The 17,317-nt window shown below is 35.3% G+C and overlaps 2 protein-coding genes across 2 annotated transcripts; one reads left to right on the top strand and one right to left on the bottom strand.

Moving 5' to 3' along the window:
- The first annotated feature begins 1,597 nt into the window (after positions 1 to 1,597).
- On the top strand, positions 1,598 to 5,915 carry LOC131429165 (uncharacterized). The gene is given in 3 exon segments (XM_058593211.1): positions 1,598 to 1,887; positions 1,952 to 2,254; positions 5,103 to 5,915. Coding segments are annotated over 3 exon segments (1,257 nt in total). The 5' UTR covers positions 1,598 to 1,746.
- Positions 5,916 to 5,923: 8 nt separating this feature from the next.
- On the bottom strand, positions 5,924 to 15,568 carry LOC131428438 (sodium-coupled monocarboxylate transporter 1-like). The gene is made up of 8 exons (XM_058592392.1): positions 15,015 to 15,568; positions 11,480 to 11,757; positions 11,324 to 11,402; positions 11,119 to 11,262; positions 7,111 to 7,251; positions 6,552 to 7,035; positions 6,355 to 6,497; positions 5,924 to 6,241 (listed from the first exon to the last, which is right to left on the bottom strand). Exons 1-8 carry the CDS (start codon positions 15,227 to 15,229, stop codon positions 5,947 to 5,949), a joined length of 1,779 nt encoding a protein of 592 aa, XP_058448375.1. The 5' UTR covers positions 15,230 to 15,568; the 3' UTR covers positions 5,924 to 5,946.
- Between the last annotated feature and the right edge of the window lie 1,749 nt (positions 15,569 to 17,317).

Genomic DNA, 17,317 nt, shown 5'->3' with positions numbered 1-17,317 from the left:
GAGTTTTCAAGCAGTGTATGTTAACGAATTTTTTGGTAATTCGAAATATGAAGCCTAAGAGTTTCGATGCCTTCGAAATCACGTAGTCAATGTGATTCTTAAAATCAAGTTTATCATCAAGAATAACTTTTAAGTCTTTCACGTTTAAGAACATTTTGCGAAAGATTATAATCATATCTTATTACTGAGTGCCTGCGGGAAAATGATATGACGGAGCATTTAAAAGCGTGTATTACCATCTTGTTGGAGTGACACCATTCCACGAATGTATTCAATTGAGCTTGCAAAAAGTGTGCATCTTCTTGTTCTATGATCAGATGGTAGAGTTTGAAGTCATCCGCAAATGATAGTATGAAACATTTCAGTAAGTAGTACAGATCATTGAGGTAGAGTAAAAATATATACGATCATAAATGACTTCCTTGAGGTACTCCAGAATTCACTGCAAACAGTGATGTTGTACAGTTTCCTATTTTTACCGACATCTCACGACAGTAAGATATGGATACATCCAACCAGCAAAGGAAACAGCAAAGCCAAGTCTGTCAAGTTTAGCAATTGTTATTTGATGATTTATTTTATCGGATCACAGAGCTTTCGAACGCTAGATTCATTTCGGAAATTTTACCCAACGGGACTATGGTTAGCCACTATAATTACTAACTAATTGTACAAAAACACTGCCTTATTAGGTCTACTTACAAGAAGAAAATTTAGAAAGCAGTTTAATCTATTTACTTCTTCAGGTAAACTACTGAGACTGATATGTCGCTCACTAAGACACGACCATCCAATTCTAGCATAGATTTTTTATTTTGTAACGTTTTGTTCAACTGGAGTTGTCTATATCAATAATCTTATCACATTCCCGAGAGCAATTTATTTTTGACTCTACGCATACTGCAGTGATATTCCTTCAAATAATAATCACTACACACAGTGGTGTCAGAACTTGGTGATTATCACCTTACATGATTCCAAATATTCAAAAGTGATAATCACCTTACCACCCCTGGTTTCAGAGTATCTGGCGTGGAAATTGGTCTTCTAAGGAGGATTTGCCGCAGATCGACCCATAAACGTTTTATCACTAATGCATTCGATGTCCAACCAAAATGACTACAGAAATTCCGGGAGCAAAACTCGGCCCCGGTCTCCCCTACTCTAAGATTATACTTTTGTTACATCTTCGAACAAAAACATTAAATATTACAGAATTGTTTTCACACGATGGAAACTTTTCCGATTATCATCAAAAACATCGAGGACATAGACGTTTGCTCAAAACAAAAGATAGCGACTGCCCAGGTTTTATCCAACGAAAACCGACTAAATTCTCACCGTCGATTTTTCTTTTTGTTTCATCGGCACTCATGCTAATTTATAACCACGTTTATCTGCGATGATCATCAGCAGATACCAAATATGACAGCATATAGCACGCGAGAATTGCTCACTGACTTCATTCTTATTTGGACTGTCAGCTGATTCATGCACTGAATTTTTTGTTTATTGTATACAGGAAAATAACGTTCTACTGGACTGCATCACGTCGTACAAATCGACCTTCGGTGGTCTTTGTATGATGTATGACGACGTCATGTTCTTGCCACTTAGTGAACAAACAGAATATAAATCAGGCCGACTAGTGCCAATTCAAGCAACATGAAATGACACTAATCAATATCTACGATGAATAGGCTCACATACGGTTAGTGCTTGACAGGTCGTTAGTAACACGTGAACATGCGAGCTCTTGTCATGGGATGTTCTTCCTCGAGCACTGCTGTTGAAGATACTCCTCACGTTAATACCCCAGTGCGACGTGATGTTAGGAAACAGGTTGGATTATCGGATGAATTTGAATTACAAGATACGGTCCCAAAGGTGAATGATTTGTAAACTTCTGCATGACAGTGTTATAGTAGCGTTTCTATCGTCCCAATAACAGGCTGCAGAAACAATAGTGGAAGCATTCCTGCGGCTAGACGAAGAAATATGTACTCTAGAAAGTTCCTGTCCTGGGCCACGACTTCTCACGGCAGAGGCCTGGATTGATCATTTGTCTAACGCCTTTAAAACAACGTATATCAGCAGTGAAGTTTATCAGCAGACAAACCGACTGACGATGGATGTTAAGGTTATCGATATTCCTAATGGAATTCCTGAATCTTCCAGTGCAACCGAATCGATTACAACGGCATCCGAACGTAGTAGAAATGATACGGCCAAGGTACACAGATAACAATGTTTTGTAGATTTACATCTTTTTTCATGCACATATTCGAGCAGTAAATTAAATATAAAGGTACTTAGCAGTTCTTTATCTTCAATGCATTTTTAAATGCAAAAAAAAACTTTCATTCATTGAAAAATGGAAGCATTCTAATGTAGGTTTACATCGATCACAATTTTCAATCAAATTTTTCGTTCAACTGATATCTATCTAGGGTAAGGGCTCCCTATTTCATCTCATTTGTAAGGACGTCGCCTTCAAACCCCGATTTAGCCACTAAAATCACTGTAACTATTTCATATTACTGCTTCATTCGCCTTGCTCCACGATGAAAATTGATTCACATTTCTTGAAAATTCAACTAATATTTATAAAACAGCTAAAAACACTAATGATGTTTTCACTACTCTGCTCCTAATTTCATCTCAATGGATTTTTATCCATCCTATCGTTGATCTTTTATTCATCCTATAAATTAGCAATGGCGACAGCAATCAAAACAAAATATTTCACTATTACACTCTCACCCGCATTCGCATGGCTGCCAGATGGCTGACTAAACGCTGCCAGCTGGAAAAAATATGGCTTGCAGACATTCTGGTGACCGACTGCCTTACCGCTGCCAGATATACAACTCAAACGATACAACCGTACCCACCAGGATTTTTCCACATTATTATTATTGGTAAAAAATTTACTCGTTGAATTATCTAATTAATGGGGCAATGACTTACGGAGATCTAAAGAACTATCTTTTAACATCATTTTATTAGTGAAAACAGATAGAACAGATATAGATTTTCTATGCAAAGTAATACATATTTTCTATGAAAATACTTGGCATCTCTGTGCACAGCCGATGAAACACACACACACACTTCACAGCGTTATGTTGGCGTATAGCGGAATGAAACCAGTGCTACTAGATTTGCCACAATGGTTATTTCATTAGTATTTAACACGTTCTTTCTGGTAATATTCGAAGCATAAACAGTTTTATTGAAATATTAATATCAATAATATAAATAAACTAATGTCACGGATACCAAAAACATACTTTTTGATGATAATTTGAAGAAGATAAACAATTTTTGTTTTGTAACATTATGAGATAACTTGGCAACTTTGCGAAACCAAATGAGATGAAAACAAAGCGCAATCAAGTGAACGAAGTGAAAAACTTTCATCTCATATTTTTGAAGACTTTTATTGCTTGTCGGGTAAATTTTGAAGTTTTTAATCGTTAACTAAACAAGTGGCAAGTGAACATAACTAATTATGAAGTCATCCAGCATTCAATAGTAGTGTAATTGTGCGAAATAGTGATCATGTTTTGAGACGAATCGATTAGTAGATATTCAGAAACATGTCGAACTGTAAATCTTGAGACGAAAGTGTGTCCTAAATTGAAAAGTGAGTTTATTTTATATGAAAAAAACGATCACCGAAGAATTTAAAACCATTTCTTTCAATAGGAAAGTGTGACAATAGCTTTTCAAATCATTTTAAAACATTTCACAGTTTGCTTCCGGTAGGTTGTAAAATATTATTCATGTTCAAAGTTATGAGGTGAAGGGATGAGATGGAAATAGGAGCTCAGATGAAATAGGGAGCCGTTGCCCTACGTTTATATAAATTTGCATGTTATTTTTTATTTTTGGTAGGGTGGTCTGTAGGTAGGTTGCACTGAGCTAAATTTTAATTTTATATGATATTCTAATTTATTTGCCCTATTGGAATTTCCAATGATAGCTACATGAAGTATTCGATATCATGTCAAATATATAAGATCATCATATAAATACCTAAAACTCTTCTTCGTTTTTTTTTACAAAATTTTCATTTAACGAATGAAATTTCCAAACTTAGTCCAGCTCTTTAGTGTGCCTTAAAGACTGTCCCAGAAAGTATAGACGCACTTTGATTTCGCTGTAAATAGTTCACAAGTGTTAGATATTCAAATTTTATTCGATATACTGATAATATTAGACTACAACAACAGAATATCATTCTTAACATCCCGAACTGAAACCTCCTTCTTTTGCTCGAACGCCTTCAGTATACGTTTATCCAACTGAGGGTTAGCAGGACCTTGTTTCGGTTTATCCTTAAAGGTGTTATCCCCACCGAACTTCCTGATTGCATTTCGCACGGCTTTTTCATTTACTCTTTCCATTTTTGCTATCTTTCTCAGTGACAGTCCGCGTTCTGTGCACCATTTGTACACAATTTTTCGACGTTGTTTTGCTGAAAGTCCACGCATTTCGAAACAAACTGATGAAAACGAATAAACAACTGCACAAGTGGTTAGAGAAGAGTGTAAACAACAGGACGCAGCCATAAAAATTGACAGATTCTGAACCATTGCGAAATGGCAGCGGTTTTTGGTTGCGTCCATACTTTCTGGGACAGTCTGTATGTCGCTTTGAAGTCAATGAATAGGTGATGCTTGGGTACGTTGTATTCACGACACTTCTGGATTATTTGTCTTATCACGAATATGTGTTTCGTAGTGGCATGGGTCCCAGTAAATCCCACTTGGTAGGACCCTACGGATTCCTTAGCTATTGGTCATAGACGACGGCAATAGATTTGGGAGAGTACCTCGTAGGGGGCGCTCAGTAATGTGATTGCGCGGTAGTTGCAACAGTCAAGCTTATCACCCTGTTTGTAGATGGAACATACCACTCCTTTCGTCCATTCCTGCGTTACAATCTTCCAAATCTTAGAAATCATCCAGTGCAACGCTCTATTTATTTGCATCTTAAAAGTTGTAAAATATAAAAATTTATTTTATTATATCAAAAATTATAATATAAAGATTCTGGTAAAATTGTTCTCTACTCTCCTTTCTCTTTTATAATAGTTAGCATTGAAGTTGGATGTCGCCTTGGATCCAGTGAAAGCAACTCGGTACGAGGAATTCATCGCTCGGATTTCTCGCGCTGCGATGCATTTGGAAGCCGAAAGTTTTTGTGTCGACATGATTGACGTTGCCCGAGGTCGCGCTTCGAATCTACGCCGGTCTTTCGACCAACTAAAAGTATTGTATTCCGAACTGGATTATGTGATAGCTTCAGCATCGAACGGAACCTACAGTTCTCTAATCGAGCAGCGCTTGGATTCGGAACTGGAATCAGCACGAGAGATTCGTGACCGGTTGGGAGGAGTATGTGAGCAGTGGCGCACGGCAGGTTCGATGGTGCGTGCTTCCGCGAAAGGAATGCTACAATCGGTGCGGTTTTGGAGTCTCGTTGGAAGTACCAACGAAGCTGCCGAAAAGATTTCCTTCGCATTGGACAGCAGAACAGCCTGCCATGGTGCGTTGATAACGTTAGATGCAGCTCAGGATGCACTGCCGCAGGTAGAAATCCCTTACATTACTGTAAGACAACAGTCAGCTGTTAAGCATGGCCTCATTTACATGCTTACTGATATGGCTAATTTAGCACGGTATAGACACACCAAACATGTACTGGAAGGATTTCTCATGAACGTTGATAAGGTGGTTCGATGGATTCACGACACTTACAGTAGTACATTGGAAAAGGATGTTGTTGAAGCAGACCAGTCAGCTATTTTGATTGCAGAAAAATTGAGGGAAATAAGAAAAAAGTTATTCGCTCAACGGTTTGGATCAAAAGTCTACGTGCGACCATCGCTACGACCAATCGAATAATAAAGATATTTTCGTCAACACCGTGATTTAATTATTTACATATCTTCTCGAAATCTTTATGTTCTAATGGTTGATTGTTCACAGTTTTACACTCGTAGTCATCCACACAGCGGACAGGTTTGTACAGCGAGCGAACCCAGGGTGTCAGCAAGACATCAGGAATGGGTTCTTTTTGGCCTCCAGTCATGTAGCTTATAACGACACCGGATAGTATTGCTATTACCGTTCCGAGCAATGAGTAGTACATGAAACCCATTCGAAACACCCAAGGCACGGCAGAATTGTCATGTCCCTCGGCATCAACGTAAAATGTAGATGTTGCCGTGCTGCAAAGAAATAGTGCGTAAAATATCAATAAATTGATAAGATTTGATATCTATTCCAATGCACATTCAGTTTATCTGCACATACTAAGTTTTACCATAAGTTTTGACATTACCCTGTTGAGTTGAATCCAAGACAGCCGTCATAACGTAGCGGTAAGCTTTCATACTTTAGATTTCCTTCCAGAATTTCCATTTGAGCACCAGCTGCGATAAAAGACAAAAATCCTAGCGAAATGAGTGCTCCCCAGTAAGCCCCCTGTGGAATAAATCGGTAACAATGTCATATTTTTAAAAATCACCCGTTTTGTACCATATCATTAATCCACGGCGAAAACATTCCCATGAAAAACATCCCCAGTAAGGTTCCGGAAGTAACTCCAGATACGGATATCGCCAAGCTGAAAACACTGCCCAGCTTCTCGACGACGTACACCAACAGAAGGCAAATCACGCCAATTACTACCACCATTTGCTTGATGATTGTGCTCGCTAACTTTTCCTTGAAATTGAATTTTGGTTTCACAAAGTCATCATAAATCGTCCCGGATAGAGTATTCAAACATGAAGACATCGAGGATAAGGCAGCGGAAAACACTCCCACCACGAACAGTCCGGGAAGTCCTGGTATTTTTCGGGCCACATCTAGTACGTAGTAGGGAAAGACTTGGTCATTCTTTTTCACTAAACCGGAGTACACAGGATCACAGTCATGGTATTTGCTGTAAACCAACAAACCATTGTAGACTGAACATAATTTGACTAGAATATGTCCCACGCCGAAAATCCAAACAGCTCTGTAAGTATAAAAAGAGTGTTTTTTTTAAACTGCAGGAATATGTTTTAAAGCGTTGCTCAGTTAAGAAAATTACTTTTTGGCGCTCGATAGGTCAGGAACCGTTAAAAACCTTTGTATACATTCCGGTGTAACACCAATGTTTGAAATCCACATTGATGTTAGTCCCACGGATACCAACCAAAAGGAAGATCGCAAAGAAGGATCGGGATCCATGCTGAAATAGAAAAAAACGAAAATGAAGGCAAAGAGAAAACTCGACCAATAGATTATTAGTTAAAAATCCAAAATAATCATTCGACGCATGAGTACTTCGTCGATTATTGTGATTGAAACGTTCGCAATATTCGTTTGTGTCTGTTCATCAGAATCTGTAGTAGTATTCGAATCAACGTCAGTATAGCTGTCATCTGTTGGGGATTTGGATAAACGGGAAAGTATGAATGGCTTAGGGAAATGTATAAACATGTTACACTAAAACTGTTTATCAGAATTTTACTATCATCGCTATCAGTTAAAATCCTGTTGTTTTCAATATTTGCCCAATGTGAATCTCGGTGCACTTGTGGTCTTTCGCTAAAACAAAGGTTATGTAATCAACCGATTCTTGAACCGGTCGTACTTTTGTGGGTCAAAAGTAGTAAGACTTTTGAGTTATATTTCACGCGGAAACCTTTTTCGTCAAAATATTTTTTTTCTAGGTTGGTATGACTGTCAGTGACATCTGTGCCAAGTGTCACGTCAAAATATTCATTAGTATTTAGTATTCTGAAGTATCAAAAGTGCAATCGGCGATTTTTACAATGAGTGAAATTATTCAACAAATAAGTTCCATTATATTTTGTGTGCCGAATGAAATTTCTGGTGTCGAAACATTCAGAATATTGCAAAAAAATTTCGGTGATAATTGTGTGTCGCGAGCAAGTGTTTTTGATTGGTACAAGTTGTTCAAAGGGTCGAGGACGCGTTGACGACGAACCACGTCCAGGACGGCCATCAACATCAACTGATGATGAACAAGTCAATAAAATCAAGGAATTGGTGCTCGAGAATCGACGATCAACAGTCAGAGACCTGAAAAATCGTGAAAAAGACAGGAATTATGGGCCGACAACTTATGGTTTTTACCCCACGATAATGCACCGTCGCATACTGCATTGATCTTTCGAGATTTTTTCGCCAAAAATTCAACCAATATCGTTCCGCAACCACCGTATTCGCCTGATTTTGCTCCGTGTGACTTTTGACTATTCGGCAAACTCAAATGACCGCTCCAGGAAAACCGTTTTAAGTCTATTGAAGACATCAAACGTGAATCGCTACGCGCATTGAAGGCTATTCCGGCTGTTGACTTCAACAACTGTTTCGAGGATTGAAAAAAAAACCGTTGGCTCAAGTGTGTTGGGGCCAGGGGGGATTACTTTGAGGGGGATGAAATAGATTCTCCTTTAGGTTCTGGAACCACAACGAAAAATGTGCGAGAAAAATCTGAAAATTACTACTCACTTATCTCAGTGACGGCTACCCCAATTTTCACAAACTTTGATTGATATGAAAAAATGAATTTTGATTTCATTTAGGTATGAATGGTTTCACAATTGAATACTGTTAATTCAAAAGTTTGCTATAATAAAAACCTAGTTTAATCCACATGGTGGCCTAAAAATTCCTCTTTCATTTAACTCTTGTTATAACGAATATTACTGTGCAGTTTCTAAGTTACTTTTCATTGACTCTTGATTAAAACATTTTGACGTTTTTTGTTTCGCCGTTCTGAATAATGGTTTGAACTTTAAAACACACATCATCATGTAATTTCGTAACCGAAAGTCTGTTTTAGAAAGTATCTTCTGAGACCACGTAACATTTTATTTGAACCTAAGGTTGTTAGAATAGGTTCAGCCATCTCTGAGAAAACTAATTGAGTTCTGTTATACAGTTTTTGACCACTATTCCGGAACCGGGAACTGGAAACCGGTAAAGCCTAAGTCAGTTTCTTGGCGATCAACTAACCAACCATGCAGGAATGAAAAGCTTTACGGCTAATTCAAATAATTTTGAATGTTTGTCAGCGTCATGAATAGAAACACGCTCTTGAAATTGAAAAGAAAGGCAAAAGAAATGTTAAAATTAACAAATTGCTCAAAAATGATTTGTAAATTCCTCTGGTTCACAGATCTTGCTAGTTGATTATCACACAAATGTACTTCTAATATACGGATTCCCGGATTTCGGTACCGAAAGCAAAGGAATTTATTGGCAAAAAATCAAAACGGAACTCTCTTCATTTTCCCAGAAATGTTCCAATCAATTTTCTCAAACTTCAATTCAAATGTACGTCTTATGGCTTAATGGAAAATTGCGGAATTCCAGGAACAGAGTTTTAAAAATTTCATCTTGAAACACAGACGATGCAAAACAAAAACAAAACCTTTTATAGACCCAAGACTGTTCCAATTTCTAGGTTATTTTAGTATATGGCCTAACGTACCGACTTCTACCATACCGGTTCCGAAAGTTATGGAAGTTGTTGTTAAAATATATTCTATAATGGAACTCTCTACGTTAGATCCAAACAGAAGGTCTTATGAGATTATAGGATTCTGCTGGGTTCAATACAGACTCGATTTCCATTTCTGAAATCACCAGAATAAGAGAGTTTGAAATTTCAAACCATTATTCAAAGTGACGATACTGGAAACGTACGAAAACTTTAAAACAGATCTTTAAACTCTATTTATTTATATGTCTTGTAAGTTGATGTCCATACAACATTTATCCAGGAGTTTAATAACAGTCGAACGGCGAACGATCAGTTGAAGTTTTGGGAAAATCATGATCAGAAAAAGTTCATTTCATTATCACTGGTGAGTAAATCAGATCAAGAGATTTTCTAAAAAAAACTCAGTGACTGAAAAAATCACATTCGAAATTTTCATTCATGGAACAAGCATCCGCAAAACTCTGAACCTCGAAGTTCACAAGTAAATTTTTTGTGTCAGCGATAGTTGATGACGAATTTTCAACTACAGAAATATCGCGATGATATTTCGATGCTAAATTTCCACTACGCTTCAGTTCGACACTGGAGTAATTCGTGCAAGATTCAATTATTATATTCTCATCAATAGAAAAATCTCTTCTGAATAAATTTGCAACTGGACTGCAATTCAGAAATAATAACTGCGATATTTCGATGCAAGTAGGGTGATTAATATGAACAACAATATTTGGGTGATTACACTGCACTATTTAGATTAAACCGAATAAAACGCTATTTAGAATGAATTTGATTTATATAAGTAACAGGAGCGCAGCATTGTCAACGTTCGCTATGTGCCAAGGAGTTCTCAGAGTATTTTGATTTTAATTTTTCCTTTAACGTGTTTTTGTCAAAGATTATTAAATCTATTAGTACATCTTATTTAGTTAGATCTTAGTTCTTATTCATTAAGACACATTTTGTCAGATAAATTACTTCAAATAAACGTAAGCATAAATGTAAAATGTTCAAATATGTATAGTAAACTTTATATTTTCTTAAAAAGGCATTTTATGTTACCTTCTCCTTCTCTCTGCGCCAATCCATCGAACAGAGATAGCAGATTGCAGTCTTATGGTTTTAGTATATGAGATGAATATCGGGGTACCGTCACTCTAAAAATAGCCTTCGAAACTCCTGATTTGTCATAAAAGGAGTATTTTTCTTTCGACCTCAAAGATAAAATGTCAACAACTATCACCATCTAAATTGAAAACAATTGATTATTCGGGCAAAAAGGATTCAAAAGACCGAGTAAACTGTTACTAACAAGTACTAATAAATTGTTAAACGTTAGTCAAAACAAAAAGTGTTGAAATTATTAAACTATCCTAAAGTGTCCTAGCTATATTTTTCAATTTACCCGCATACTATTCTATGAAAAGTCTTTTCTTATTAGCAATCGCTACATCTTAGAATATTTTTTTTTGGGGTTAACTGCAAACATAATATAATATTATGACATCTTTAAAATACACTTTAGATAGAAATCTCGTTTTTAAATTAGCTTAATGGTGAACTATCGTCGCTATTCATACGTACTTGAACCAAATCAGTCTTCCTCCAGCATCAGCAATTTTGAAAATGTTCACTATGCCACCTAACTGCAACGTCCCAAGTGTCATTACTACCACAAGTGCCATGAGCATACATCCAAATTGTAAAGTGTCAGTCCATATTACTGCCCTGGAATGAACAAACGGTATGAATTACACTCATTGTATTACGAATAGTTTCAAGTTTTCACCTTATGCCACCGAAGGTCGTATAGAAAATACATATACAGCAAATGATGGGCGTGATTATATACAGACTTATGCCACTGACTGTAAAGAAAGAAGAGGTCTCATGAAATGTGACAGTGATAACGAACGATCACTGATGATGATTCTGATGTACTAACCTTGACTGAAAGCTATTGCCGGTGTATAGATAAGTACAGGGACATTCAGTAGGCAGTACAACATGAACAGGAAACTGGCTAGCCGTCGAACACGTTTACTGAAGCGCTGTTCCAGATACGCATAGCAGGAGGTTGTTTGCAGTTCGTAAAATACCGGCAAGAATATGTACACCATGAAAATCGTAACGATCAGTCCCGATATGGAACATGCCCAGTATTGGATGCCGTAGCGATACATCTCCGCCGGAACGCCCAGCATTGTCACGGCTGAGATGTGCCTGGAACAAATATGAACTAAATTATGGGAGACGACTTCACACCGCAAATTTAATAAATAATACTACACCCGAAAGATTTTGCAAAAAGAAACACTATTCTAAATGAAATTTGGCACCAAATAAGGAAAGCCAAACAATTTGTTTTAAAACTTCGATTAGAAAGTTCCCGGTCTGACAATTTCGAGTGACAATGAAATACATAAAATACATAAAATACATAAAATACATAAAATACATAAAATACATAAAATACATCAAATACATAAAATACATAAAATACATAAAATACATAAAATACATAAAATACATAAAATACATAAAATACATAAAATACATAAAATACATAAAATACATAAAATACATAAAATACATAAAATACATAAAATACATAAAATACATAAAATACATAAAATACATAAAATACATAATATACATAAAATACATAAAATACATAAAATACATAAAATACATAAAATACATAAAATACATAAAATACATAAAATACATAAAATACATAAAATACATAAAATACATAAAAAACATAAAATACATAAAATACATAAAATACATAAAATACCTAAAATACATAAAATACATAAAATACATAAAATACATAAAACACATAAAATACATAAAATACATAAAATACATAAAATACATAGAATACATAAAATACATAAAATACATAAAATACATAAAATACATAAAATACATAAAATACATAAAATACATAAAATACATAAAATACATAAAATACATAAAATACATAAAATACATAAAATACATAAAATACATAAAATACATAAAATACATAAAATACATAAAATACATAAAATACATAAAATACATAAAATACATAAAATACATAAAATACATAAAATACATAAAATACATAAAATACATAAAATACATAAAATACATAAAATACATAAAATACATAAAATACATAAAATACATAAAATACATAAAATACATAAAATACATAAAATACATAAAATACATAAAATACATAAAATACATAAAATATATAAAATATATAAAATACTTAAAATAGTAGTTTAGTTTTGAAGCTGTATACGTTACGAAGTGTTATGAGGCTTATCTAAATCAACGCCTTAGTTTTTTTGTTCCAATAATAGAGGTCTTAACCTTAAGGGCATTCGCCTCTTCGGGCTAGAGAAAACTATCTGACACTATGTTCTGGGTTGGGAATCGAGCCCGGGCGGGTTGCGTGAAAGGCCGCGTTACGTTATGTTAAAGAAGCTAGAAAGCGTTGCATACGATAATTTTCTTAAATTTTTGTAAGTTATAGCCGTTACGAAGTGTTGCATGCGTTACTGTTTCTTAGCTTATAGGCGTTACGTTACTTTTTTGTAAGTTATAGACGTTACAAAGCGTTACATGCGTTACTTTTTTGTTAACAAAGGCATTACGAAGTGTTACATGTGTTACTTTTTTTGTGAGTTATTGGCGTTACGAAGCGATACATGCGTTACTTTTTTGTTAATTAAAAATGTTACGAAGCGTTACATGCGTTACTTTTTTGTAAGCGATAGGCGTTACGAAGCGTTACATGCGTTACTTTTTTTGTTAATTATAGGCGTTACGAAGCGTTGCATGCGTTACTTTTCTGAATGTTATAGGCGTTTCAAAGTGTTACATGCGTTACTTTTTTGTAACTTATATGCATTACGAAGCGTTACTTTTTTGTAAGTTATAGGCGTATATATTATAGGTTACTGTTTTGTAAGTTAGAGATGTTACGAAGTGTTACATTCGTAATTTTAAATAAGTTTCTGGCGTTAAGAAGCACTACATGCGTTACTCTTTTGTAAGTTATAAGCGTTAAAAATCGTAACTTTTTGTAAGTATATAACTATAGTATAGTTACAAAACGTTACATCTAATGCATTTTTAAAAGATACAACCATTACTCATTTGTATGTGTTACTTTTTGTAAGCTTTAGGTGTTAAAAGCGTTACTAGAGTTTTGTCATCCTAATTTTAACATATTGAAGAATCACTTTTTTGCAAAATTAACTGGAAATGTCAAAATTATGAAATAATTAGAAATCATTCTACAACGACATGAAATAAACTGGCCAAAATTAGCACGGCATATTTTATAGAAACGAAAACTTTGAATTTGATCTAATTTTGAAGGAAAATGAGCATATATATCATTCAAGTGAATTAAATGTTGTATTATATTCTTGAAGGAATCATTAGTTCTTTTCTTGATATGATAGTATTAAGTAAATTGAAATGTTATTTAATATAAGGGGTCCTGGCCCCTCCCGAAATCAGAAACTGAAACAAAATTATTATTATAAGCCAGAGAACAGAATGATTACCCGACAATAGACTGAAGTCAGCACGAGTCCTTCGAAGCGAAGCTTTTTTAACAGTACATATTTAATAGCATTGGCATAGCTATTTGCGGTTTCTCAGACATTCGATTACACAAACAGTTTTTCTATGCTAGCGAAAGACAATGCAAACGCATCATCTTAGATAAAATCGAAAACCGTATACCTATACGAGCAAATGTTATTTGAATTTGAAACAATCGTTCGTTTCTTCACACAATTATCTAGACGGAAAAGAATAATTTTTTCAAACATTTACCGAATACAGAAAAGCATGCCAAACGGCCGATATGAGCTGTGATCGGAAGCTGGTATTCGATAAGATTCACTTGTCTCTAGCTGTGAAGGATTGTGTTACCCTCAAAGAAATCAAAATCAGGCGAATTTGTCATCAAGTCGAATTCTGTTTAGCCCAAGAGCTTTGTTGCTACATGACCAGAGTCCACCATTAAATGTTTTCAATGTATCGTTAGTGTTCGATGTTGAGACGATGTAGTTTGATGTTGTATAACATTTTCGTTCGATTTGTTTCGATGGCACATTCGTCGAGCCGTATTCCAAACAGTACTTATTGATGTTTCTTTTCCTTAAAGCCGGGGTAAAATAAATGATATAAAAATATGTTTCTTTTATTGAACCATCGATGCCAGTAACCGCGTTTTTTCTGGCTTGAATCAAGCTTTTCATTTTGACTTCTCACGCCGCGTCTTTCCAAAAATTATCAGGTGTTCCGAAATTGCTATCGGGTAACAAGTTTTTGCGCTTTTTGATCGAGATATGTCGGCGACATCGAACAAACTGTTTTTCAAAAACCAAAACTATCCCGATTAGAATTAGGACCAACATGCCTTGAACATTTGGATACTTGAATCACACTTCACTACTTACGTGGCGGTCAGTGACATTGCTACCGGAAACACTTTCATTTGCCTACTTCCTAGTAAATATTCTGCCGTATTATTTTGCTTCTGCTTGGCAAAGAATCCGTAATACAATCCAATAACTGCCGATAGCAGCATCATTGCACAGAATATGACATAATCCAGTGTGGTGAACCATACTTTTGTTTGTATCGTTTCTTCGATTAAACTTTCCGTAGTCATTTTAGTTTCCAATACACACGATCGAATGCAGTTCGGGGAAACCACAGTGTGTTCTTACACAATTTCACTGAAAATACTTATTCACGCAGTCCAAAGCTATACGCACTGTCCTGCAACTAACTAATCGGAACGCACAACTTGTTAGTTCTATGCTGTGATCTAGGTTTATTTTTAGAGTGGATAATGACGGCGAAAGATTTTGTCAACGTCGCTGCCAGTGAAGAAACGCAGTGCAGAGGTAAAGAATCGCGACACATCGAGAGCAGAACTGGCCCTTAAGCTTCAGTTACCGTCTGTTTCTGATTTCGATGCCTCTCAGCAGACGGCTATGAGCTTCAATAAGATACAATAAGATGGATCCATTTAATGAGGTCTAATAAAACAAGATTGGGATGGCGGATATATGGTTTACTTTCACCTGTCGGGGTCAGCTCTTTGATAAAGAGCAAGTAGTTGGCTTTCGACGTCCAACGAAACACAACAGAATAAACATACTGATCCTCGGGGATTATCCACTCAGCGTTCAGAATAGCTTGTTCATTTTATCTAAGCGGAGCGTAGGATAATTTAAAAACAAGACCTATTTAATGCGGCTTTCGTGCCTTATCTTAGACAAAGGAGATCATCACGCCAAAACCTGTACTGTTACTATGTGAAGTATTTGATTTTCTGGTCAAAAGGATCGAATATTGAGCGATATTTGCCCGATTCAACTAATAAAACCGTCAAGAATGTATTGAACAGGAATTGTTTGAAGATAACACGGTTCAAAATGATGATTTTCTTGTACCATTTTAAGTGTGCTGTCTGAACAATGAATTATGATAAATGTTTTGTTGATGTCACCCTACAGTTAGCGTATCATTTGTAAGAAATGCAAACAACGAAGATAAATATGGTAGTAATAAGATGAGAGTACCATGTTTGACGAGTGATGTTATCGCTTTGCTAGCAGTTTTTGAAGACGTGGTGCAGAATACGTGGAGTTCAAACAATTTTGGACGATATTAAGATATTTAATTTCTTATATTTTTCAGAGATTGTCAAAGTTTAAAAAATTTAAAAAAATGTTTCCCAATGTATGATATAACCAATTCAATTTCTCATTTAATTTCATACTTTTCTCCTTTTGCTGGAAACTTACCGAATTTTCCTTCTTAGTATCCCAAGTAACAATTCGAATGCCTTGTGGTTGTGATTATAATTTTTAGAGTTTTGTAATTGATTCTGCAATCACTACCAGTTTCATGACAATTATAATAAGTGACTCTTTTAATAAGTAATATGATAGTTTTTAAAGCGTCTATAAACCCCTTTACCCAGACTAACTACTAAACTAAAAATAAAACAACTTGTACTAGAATAAAACCACGCATACACTATTCCAAACGTTCTTTTTAAATAATTATTGTCAGTTCAATTCTCTCATAAATTTAGTTTTGTGTGTGCGTGTTGATGCTTTAACGCAACGAAACAGATTAATACAAAATTGACGATGATGAATGACAAAAATAGTTTTCATAAAGCATGAAGACTTTCGCAACAACCGCATATATTTCAAAGTGAATAGTTATAAGTCTTATTTTTCACGATTTAAATAAAACTGAAATGTAAAATGAAGTTTTTACATTCCGAAAATGCCTTAAATTCGTAATTAAAATCTAAGATAATCTTATTGATTGCATTGTTGGTGATTGCCGATAATTTTCTCAATCTGGTAGAAGATGCTACAAGAACTCGCTGCCTCCCAATGCATGAACCGTGAGAGAATTTTTCTACATTACTTCTCTCCACTTCATACTCTGAGTATTTCACCGCCCTTAACAAAATATATACAGTCTGAAAATGATCGTAGCTGTGTGGAATTCGAAAAATCGAATCGATGATTCAACTTGATGATTCTCATACTAGGTTACAATATTTTGAAACCCTGGTGTGGAGCATTCACAGACATTTTTATAGACACAACTTATACAAAGGTTATATGCACATAGTTAGAATAAGCGGTTATAGTAAAATGATTCTATCGCAATTTTCCACTGCCCATAAAAAATCGGATCGTAAAACGACAATAAGCGACCGTTAGTT

The sequence above is a fragment of the Malaya genurostris genome, chromosome 2 (assembly GCF_030247185.1).
Source record: "Malaya genurostris strain Urasoe2022 chromosome 2, Malgen_1.1, whole genome shotgun sequence".
Lineage (NCBI taxonomy): Eukaryota > Metazoa > Arthropoda > Insecta > Diptera > Culicidae > Malaya > Malaya genurostris.
The sequence above is the reverse complement of the archived record's forward strand: the minus strand, read 5'-3'. Positions and strand labels throughout refer to the sequence as shown.